This window comes from Rhea americana, unplaced genomic scaffold (assembly GCF_003343005.1).
Source record: "Rhea americana isolate MKP2758 unplaced genomic scaffold, rheAme1 scaffold_27, whole genome shotgun sequence".
Lineage (NCBI taxonomy): Eukaryota > Metazoa > Chordata > Aves > Rheiformes > Rheidae > Rhea > Rhea americana.
The window spans coordinates 1,790,044-1,799,594 of NW_028186390.1; the positions used below are offsets into that span (position 1 = coordinate 1,790,044).

Sequence of the window (9,551 nt, forward strand, 5' to 3'; positions counted from 1 at the left end):
CGCAGGCTACGGGGTGGGGGGTGATTAAGGGGATGTGCAAGGCTGGGGGGCTGGTTAAGGGGGTGCTCAGGGGGCTGGTTACGGGGGTGTGCGGGGGGCGGTTCTGGGAGCGCCCGCGGAGCCGCGCGGCCCCGCTCAGCGCCCCGCTCCCTCCCGGCAGAGCTCGCCAGGCTGTACAAGGAYGAGGGGAACGAGTACTTCCGCGAGAAGGACTACGGGAAGGCCGTGGTCTCCTACACGGAAGGGCTGAGGAAGAAGTGCGAGGACCCGGAGCTGGGCGCCGTGCTGCACGCCAACCGCGCAGCCGCGCAGGCCCGCCTGGGTAGCCCGCACCGGGTTCCCCCTCTCCTTCTCTTCTAACGCACCACTCGTGACGGAAGGGCGCCCCGAGCCCTCCGGACCCGGGGGGCCCAGGCAGCGGCACGGCCGGTGGCTGCGATGCCCGGCTGGCCCCGGGGAGGTGGGGCCTCGGGCTCCGCAGAGCATGAGCTGGGCTCCGCGGCGAAGCGAAACATTTTGTCGCTTCTTCCCAGCCGTCTTAAGCTTACTGCCTGCCCTACCAACAGCACCAGTGCAGCAGGGGTTGACCTTTTTTGGCCTTTAATGGTGTTGCACGTTGGTAATCGTCTGCCTGCAGTCATGTTATTTGTCTCTCACCTGCCCAGTTGATTCCTATCCTTTACTTTGCTGCTAAGTTGTTCTGTTCTCCTTCACTTGCCTCATAGTGGTTGTAGAAACAGTGAATTATGCAGTCACCACATAAGACTTCTGTTGCCTTGAAGTCTGTGTGGATTTGAAACATAAATAAAATGTTCTGAGCAGTTTGGCTTTGTTTGTAGGTAACTACCGTTCTGCTCTCAGTGATGCAATCCAGGYGAGAAAGCTGAAGCCCACCCATCTCAAAGCGATCATAAGAGGTAAAAATGGAAGCATGTGTTGTTGCGTGGAGAAGGAATGTCCTTCCAGAACAGCCTTGAATATGTTGTTTAACATGTCATGCTGTTAGTGTTATAAGCCCTGGAACTGCATGTTACATCTCACTTTGTTTCACAGTGTGTTTCTGTGTTAAAGAAAAATGTTTATAAACTCTAAATTGCTAAGAGCGCGTAACATTGTTTCAGAGCTCCATTTGTTTCAAAAATGTAATGCACAGGCTGTAGGCAGTATCTTTGCTTCCCTTTGTTTTGTTATTCCTATGTCTATCAGAACAGAACTGTGCATTTTGGTTTGGATTTTTGATCCAAATGCTCTTTTTGTTCTTCAGCTTCCATATCTGTAAAACAACTTTGGGTGGGTTTCTGTAGAACATAACTTTGGCTGTTTTCCAGTGTTTGGGCAGTTTCTGTCAYTTTTTGTTCCATGGAAATCACTGCTTTGTTTTACCTTATGAGACCGATGTTAAAATGTGAATTCTAAWGATATAATTCTACTTGTAACAGGTACTGGCATCACTCTACTAATTTCTGACTAGCAAATGGTACAGTAACTGCTGAAGTATTTTAGATTTTCTTCTCAGTTTAGTACACCTGCTGAAATACCACCATTTAAAATACCCTGTGAAGCAATAGCGTCTGCTGCTGTTTATGCCTTTCAAAGGCACTAGGTCTAACRCTGTCTTCATAACCGCCAGTTTGCATAGCAGTTCTATATTGTTTYCAATGCCAGAAACTTAAAATCTTAACTCTTTCAGGAGCTCTCTGCCACTTGGAGCTAAAGAATTTTTCTGAAGCGATAGCATGGTGCGAGGACGGCTTGCAAATAGACCCAAAAGAGAAAAAGCTCATGGAAGTGAGAGCTAAAGCAGACAAGTTGAAGGTAAATATGGCAGCCTAGAGTCTRCTATACCTGTCCCAGGACTGGTCTGTTCTCTCCATTTGTAGCAAAAGTACTTTAGGTTCATGTGATGGAGACTGCTCCATATACGTTCCTATGTGGCCTAGTTCTGCATAGTGTATGTTGTTGAGATATGCAGTGGAAAGAGCTAGARTATTTTTGGAGATCTGAACTGATTTCTCCACTCCTCTGCAGATTAGAGCAATGGTGAGTGTTGACTTGCTGTGTGTCACCATGATGCAACCTTTTCTTACATGYAGCGAACTGAGGAGCGGGATGCAAGGAAAGCGAAGGTGATGGAGAGGAAGGAACAGTGTCAAAAGGAAAGTTTGCTTGCAGCAATAAAGGTAGGCCAATGAGGATTTGCTTTTTTTCCACCAATAGTTTTCCTGGTTGTCTCGAGTTGTTTTCATATGCAGCTTTTTGAGGGCTAGAGCCAAAAAACTCTAAGTCAAAATCATGATCCTCCYTAGCTGCATGGCTTTGGCCCCGGTTCCCAGAGCTGTTTATGTATTTCAGAAAACAGTTAATGTAAAATACAAACCCAGTGTTAGGAGCTGAACCGAGAGTCCGAGAGGTGTCTGCCTGGTGGGCTGTAGCATCACGCCAGCCCAGTGAGGCTTGCTGCCTTTGCTGCCAGTGGGCATCACTTCAGTGGAAGAACGGAGGAGGCCACCTCATAGSGTGGAGGAGAGAAACAATCCTGGCTGTTTTGTTTCTTCAGCAGATGTTGGGGCTATGTTAAAGTATTGTGGGCTGTTRTACAAGCTCTGATTTCCTTTTCTGAAGAAAAGAGCGAGCCTTCTTCAGTTCTCTGAGAGAGGGAATGTTCTCTGGAGCGAGTGCGTGTAGTTGCATCCTGAAATTAGTGTGCTAACTGCCCTGAAGCAGCATTTCAGATGCATCCTTTTCCCTGCCATTTTCTCTGACTTCTCTCTCTGCATGCTGGCTCCTCTGGATTTCCAGCTCTCCTGATCCGTTGTACAAGGAGTCTGGGATTCTGGCTGAGGTTATGAATTTTACTGTGAGGACTAGTCACTTACTCCATACTGTAGGAGGGCCTTTGGTGGCATCTTTAAGTGCAGACTCCTTAGTCAGAGTGACATGATTTGTCCTTTTACTGACTGCTGGTTTTCCCGATCGTAGTCCCCCTTTCCCACCACACTTTTTTTTTCTTCTCCTTCGCTTGTAGGAAAGAAATATCAAGGTGATTCTTGAGCCCTCAGATGAGGAAGAGGAAGTGTCAGGTGGTCTGGCTGAGATGTCCTTGGATGGATTCCACTCTGACAATGCCACGGGGGCAAAGGTGCACTTAGATGCTGATGGCAACCTAAACTGGCCTGTCCTCTTTCTGTACCCGGAGCACGAGCAAACGGACTTCATTGCCGCTTTTCACGAGAACACGAGGTGAATGCACTGTCAGCATCATCCTTGAGCGAAGGAGAGCTGTGGGTGGGTGAAAAGAGATAGTGGGCGAAGCACTGTCCTGCTAGTCAAAGAGCTCCAGATTCCTCCTCTCGCTGCTGCCGCTGCTTTTGCGCAGGAGGTTGCACTAGATGTCCTCCTGAGGTCCCTTGCAACCTGCATTATTCTGTGATTTAGAAATGGTGCTTAAAATACTGGAGGGCCAAAATCTAGAGGCTAAATAAATTTAGAGCAGGGAAAAGCACGTCATACCTAGCCAGTGTGATTAAAGAGGCTTACAGTGCAAACCTGGAACAGTGCTCAGTAATACCTGTACCCCATGCACATGCATGCCTTTCATTAAGAGGCTGTTTAAAAGCCCTCTAATATGTGAGCTTCAGAAAGAGAAATAAACCTAAAAATTATAAGATGCTTCCAAAAGGGACATTTTGTGACCATCAGCGACACAAGACCTTTGCTAGGGCTTACAGCAGAACTGACTGTCATACTGTAGACCTTTTAGACGATAGGCAAGTGACTGGAAAGGTGGGAATTCCACTCTTCTTGATCCAGACTTCACTTTCTGGCTTTGTGAGGCTGGAATTTGTAATTTTTTTGTGGGGGGCATGTGTATTCCTCAGAATTACTAACAAATTCACAACTCAAAATTACAACGCAAACAGGTTAGTAAAGCTGTAGTTCTCTTACAGTATTGTTCAGAACACCTTTTGATGACTAAAGAAAGTGAAAATGGGTTCCTAGAACAATTTGGCCACTGGCAGTCCTGGAGTGCCAAAGTAATCCTGCCTGCGACACACAAGCTTATTCTGGACACTGTAATCCATGAAACATGGTGCTGATAGGACCATGTGGAAGGCAAATCAATTTTAGACAAAATGCAGAGTGTTTGGCATCTTTTTCAGTGTGAAAGTAAAAAGTTAAAAATAATACGCCGTTGCATCGCTCAAGTTTGTAACAAATAACGTGAATTAAAACATGGCCTGGGTCTCCATAGGCAAGCAAGGAGTTTGAAGGAAAGCAACTATGACCTTTATACTGATTTAAACTTATTTTTGAGTCTGTTCTCTAATTTACTGCTGTATTTTTGCCATCATTCAAATGCAAGTATACAGACTACTGAAGCTGAACTACTCAGATGCAATAGTGTAGTTTCTAGTTTTTCTTGTTGTTTCAGAATGCTTTGTATTTTGGCTTTTAGGTTTATTGATCATTTAACGGTGATGTTTGGCGAGTTACCCCCTTGGGATTTAGAGAAAAAATATCTTCCCAACAATCTTGAGGTGAGCAATTTGACTTTCCTTCTACTTCAGTTTGTGATTTCTGGAGTAAGATTAAGCAGCTTTGAGTATATGAAAACAACAGCATTCTTACCTGTTTACCATAATGGATGTGAAATAAGGTTTTGAAGAGCTATATTCTGTTATAAACCTGAACATTTTCCAGATATGCTGACACTTTTAGACAGACAAAATTCATTAAGGAAAATAAAAGACATTTTATCTTCCACTTATGTTTTATTGGTTATAAGATATTCATAGATACTGTTTGATTCCCATCTTCATAAAAATAATTGAGATTTAGACAACCAAGGATGTAAGCTACCTGGTTTTTTTACCGTACTTGTAGTGAAGTTGTTCAATGTAGATGAGAAAATACTAAAAACAACAAAAAAAAAGTTATTTTTGGAACTACGTACTGGGAGTTAAACACATCCCATTAAGTCAATATATGTCTAGTAAGAGTTTTAAAAAAATACAGGATGTGAATTGTTTGTGGCTGCAGAAGGTATGGAGAATTTTTCAGGAATTGCATATAGAAGGATATAGACGATTATTTCCCATTTTCTACGTCAGTGTCCTGCATGACAGGACGGCTCTTAGTGCAGTGAACAGACGGGCCCAAGGGGACAGTGGCTGTGTAGTTTACCAAATTACAAACTTYGATTCTAGCTGTGAGTGTGTACATGCACGATCTGAGGCACAGTGGTTGGAGCTGAATCTCTGAAGTCTGCTCCATTTCGTTCAAATGTCTTTAGGCCCAGTAAGTTTAGCTCATACCGTTGCTGCATTTCACCAGTTAAAAAGCAGCCRTTGGATTTGGGCTGCTTCTCTGTAGAGCTCAGAAACAGACAGTATATTTTGCATTCCTGCTGCCACCATCATAAGAAGCAAAGTAGCTACTGACTTACGCAGGGAAGACTTAGAATTTACACAGAACAAAGTTTCTGCATTGTTGAAGTTAGCATCTGACATGGACAGTCATTGCATGATGCCAAAATTTGGTAAACCTTTACTGCATGTATGATGTGCTKTTACTGGACTTTGTGCAGCTTAGTGGTTTGCCTTCATGTATCTTAAGTATTTAATAACCTTTCCAAACTTTTTCAGCTCTATTTCGAAGATGAAGAAAGAGCAGAAATGTATGAAGTGAACCCAGAACACACACTGCTGCAAGTGTTGCAGCACCAGAGGTGAGGCTGCTCCAGGTCACTGTTTCACTTGTTTGATTCCAGTGAGAGCATGAAGGCACAGTGAGTGAGCTTTGGGCTTTAAGTGCAGTTTGTTCTCCAAATTACCAGTCTTAATTCTTGGCATCTCTTGGTTGAGAAGGTGTAAAGCAATGGACCACATGGCTTTGKGCCTGGCTTTAGGAATTTACTCCTTCTCTCCAAAAAAGAACAACTCTTTCCAGGATTAGAAGGAGATGGGAAGGGGAGGTAACACACAAAAAGGAGCCCAAAAGGGGCTGTTTCCTATGCCATCAGTAGAGTGCTACTTAAAAAAAAAATAAGTAAATAAAAAATAAATAAAAAGGCAGCAGCATACAGAGAACATGCTGAAGGTTAACAGTGCTGTTACACACAAACTGTTTGAGCAGCCCCCAGTGCAGCATGCAGCACAGTTTCACTGTCTGAAATTAACTTTAAAGAGTTATTCGAGGAAAAACTGGCTGTTTGTGAGTGAAAAAATTATTGTAGTTCTTGGGCTATTAACTTGCATCATCTTGTAGCTAACTGGAGAGGTCCTGCTGCAAAACACTAGTGGATTGCTCTGTCACAGCGGGAGCAGAGCCCTAGTTCTGCTGCTGTGGACTGTCACGCTGTAAAACTCAGCAGCGTGCATAATCCCTGTGATTTCAGACTTGAAGGGCTGTGCAAAAAGAGTCTATCTTTGAGAGTGAGCCTAACAGTGCTCTGTTCTAATTAAAAGTAGATGTTGGGAGAAAAATTGATACATAAAACCCCCACCCCCGCCTTGAATATATGTAGCTGAGGCTGTGAAAGGCTTTGCTGATCAGCAAAAATGCTTGTCATCAGCCTTTGGGAAGTCATCTTTATTGAACTGGAGAGAAAGTCACTCACTTTGCMTGACACTTGGCCAGATACAGGGAAGCCAAATGACTCCTTTTCATCTTTGCAGGTATTTTGTAAAGGCTGGAACGCCAACAGTTTTGGCATTTGTAAAGCGTTCTCCTTTCTCTAAGAAGTATTTCGCTAGCAAGAAGGTGCATCGGCTATAATGAGCATGAATGAAACAAGGAATCCTGTGCAAGACTGCTGTCTGCATCCCACTTAGACTGCCACTTTCTGCTCGTACAAGAGTAAATTGCCTGTTTCAGGGGAGGAAGAATCRCTGCACAGGGGGAAAACTTCCAGCAAAGCAGGATGGTAGGAGGGTAGGGGACTTGCAGGAGGKGATTGTTCACTTAAAAGAAGTCCAGCTGGCTTACAAAAGGACATCTCTTTCATAGACTGCATGCAGTGTGTGAAAATAAACCTGAAGCAGTGCCCTTGGCTGTGGCTGAAACAGCAGCAGCTGCAACTGTACTTACCTGTGAAAAATCACCGATTGCCTTGCAAGAGGGGGCTGCAGTTACCGGGGCTTAAGAGCAGCCTGCAGYGAGTGCTGCCTGCTGGCACAGGACGGATACAGTAGGATTCCTGCCTGGTCCCGCTCTRGCTCTGAGGGTTAAGGAGCAGCTGTGTTCACCACTCAGCTCTGCTGCTGACCAGAGTGATGCAGGGCACTCTGCTCGGAGCGGTATGCTTTGCTGACTTATTGTCCTATGTAAACTGGAAGTAAACATGTCTATTTTAAGTAGACTGACTCCTGCCTGATAAATAAGGCAATCATTTTTCTCATTGAATGAAATAGGTTTTGGTTTAAAATAACTATGTCTTTCTTTTGAATCCCATGCACTAAGAGCCTTGTCCATCACACTAAGTGGTAAAGCCAACCTACAGGGTCTCCTGTGCTGGCTTTCAACTTTTAATTAAAGGTAACTCTAAATCTCTCATTTCTCTCTCTCCCTGAGCTGCCCTGATAAATAGTGATTGCAGAAACATACTGCAATTTTAGATATATCAAGTGCTCAGGACACTAAAAAGCTATTCAGCCATAAACACTTCTGCTAAGATCAGAGATTTTTCTCACTCTAGAGCTGAATTCAAACAGCTCTAAGGAAAACAAAGGTTTGAAGTTCCATTTTAGTTATTCTTAAACTACTTCAGTGTGCACAGATACAGTAAAAATATTTTACAGGGAAAAAGCAAGCATATCACAACTTATGTCTATCTCCGTTCTGTACTGCTTTGAATCAGTTCCACAACCACTACTTGCCGTGAACACCTCTGACTGTGCACTAACTGCTATTATTATTAGAACTTGGTTTAAGTAGTTGAGCGTTCTCCTTTTTAAGTAGTGAATGATTTGTTCATCAACTTTGTAAAGTCAATCAGAAATTGTTACTTCCGGAGAGCCAGCAGAGTGCATCTGTACTGTGTAAATTCAAGGTGGTTCTTGATGACTGAAACCATGTTTTTGACCTATTACAAAAAATGTTTCTGTAATTGGCAAAGCAGCAGCAAAAAGAARCAGTATTTGCTGAATGGTGCAAGTGGGTGCACTTTGACCATAGCTTTTTCTAAGCTTTAAGAGCTTTTCAGGGTAAGAAGATCTACAAATTTTGCAGAGTCTGCAAACTGGGAACTTTGCTAGAGATCCTCGTTGTGAAGTGCACCGTGCGAGGAGGACGGCTGGCAGCTGTCCCCCCGCGCAGCCTGGGGCACGCTGCGTCCCCTGCACCGCTCTGCAGCGGGCAGGACAAACCACGCAGGGCGGCAGCGYGCCGGCCGGAGCACCTCGCCTCCGGCCAGGCGCCGCGGGAGGAGGCAGAGCACGGCACCGGCAGAGGGACGGCCCCGGAGGAACCCACGAGCAAACCATTCTGGTAGCGGGGGGTTAGGGATTAGGAAAAATGCAAAATGATCTATTCAGGGTACTCGATGTGATGGGAAACTCCTGTGGTATGTAAGTGTGATCAGCTGGGGACAGGGATTCCCCAGCAGAGAGGGGAAATAGAAGCGACAGGCTCCCCCTCTGAGGCTGCTGAAACTTAATCCCCAAAACTCCTCGTCGTTTTACAGCACGGCACAGATCGGCTCCGGGGAGTTTCCCTTTCCCCACAGCTCTGATTCCGGCCACCCACCCCTCGAGTCGCCGTCCAGCAGCTGCTCTCTTGCAAGGCGGAGAGGTGAGCGGCCGTTGCACGCGAGGCAGCACAGGTTGCAGAGGGAGGACAACGCGTGGTAGAGGATGAGTGGCTGGGACGTCTTCCTATAGGCAGGCTCGCCTATAGGCAGCTTCTGGTAGGATTTGCTGGTATAGAAGTCGATCTCCTGGCCCAGGCCGTAGCTCCGCTCGATCCGGTGCACGTCTGCTGGGATGTCTGAGGTTGTCTGGCCAAATCACTGCACATTCAACACAGCACTGCACGGCGCTGCACGGCAACAGCCACGCAGACAAAGATGACGACGATCTGCAAGGCAGCGACGCGAACTGTGAGCGTTCAGTGCCCGCGGCGGGTTAAATGTCTCCCCAGCCCCTTTTACGTACAAAAAGGGCTCTCAAATCCACCTGCTACATGGTTCCTCCCAGCTGGAGCCAGGCATGAACCCTGCCGCTGCTTGTGACCAACCTCAGCAGCCCGAGCGCAGCAAGACCCTGCGGGCGAAGGGATTCAGGCTGCAGCCAGCTTTGCACCTTTTAACCAAAAAGCACAAGTTTCTCCTTGACGAACAAGCCTGCTCCCACCCTGCCTCAGGTGCACGCGGTTAACTGGAGCCAGGCGGGAGGCGCCCAGCACTGGGGCTCGTCGCAGTCAGGAGCGAGGCCTGAAGAAACCCGCTCCGCTGCAAGGAAAATTCAACGACGACGAACCTGCCGGGAGCGCCTCGGCCGCGGCCCACCGGCTCCCGGAGCGCCCGGCTGCGCGGCGGCAGCGTCCTGCCTCCC

The 9,551-nt window shown here is 46.3% G+C and overlaps 1 protein-coding gene across 1 annotated transcript in view; it reads left to right on the forward strand.

The window, feature by feature from the left end:
- TTC4 (tetratricopeptide repeat domain 4) overlaps positions 1-8,503 on the forward strand; it is a 10,251-nt gene extending 1,748 nt beyond the window's left edge. The window contains exons 2-9 of the mRNA XM_085308181.1: positions 71-322; positions 840-917; positions 1,691-1,815; positions 2,094-2,180; positions 3,026-3,240; positions 4,457-4,538; positions 5,646-5,728; positions 6,678-8,503. Of these exons, the coding sequence (XP_085164307.1) occupies positions 71-322; positions 840-917; positions 1,691-1,815; positions 2,094-2,180; positions 3,026-3,240; positions 4,457-4,538; positions 5,646-5,728; positions 6,678-6,777 (1,022 nt within the window). The 3' untranslated portion in view covers positions 6,778-8,503. The remainder of the gene's footprint in view (positions 1-70; positions 323-839; positions 918-1,690; positions 1,816-2,093; positions 2,181-3,025; positions 3,241-4,456; positions 4,539-5,645; positions 5,729-6,677) is intronic.
- Positions 8,504-9,551: the final 1,048 nt, after the last annotated feature.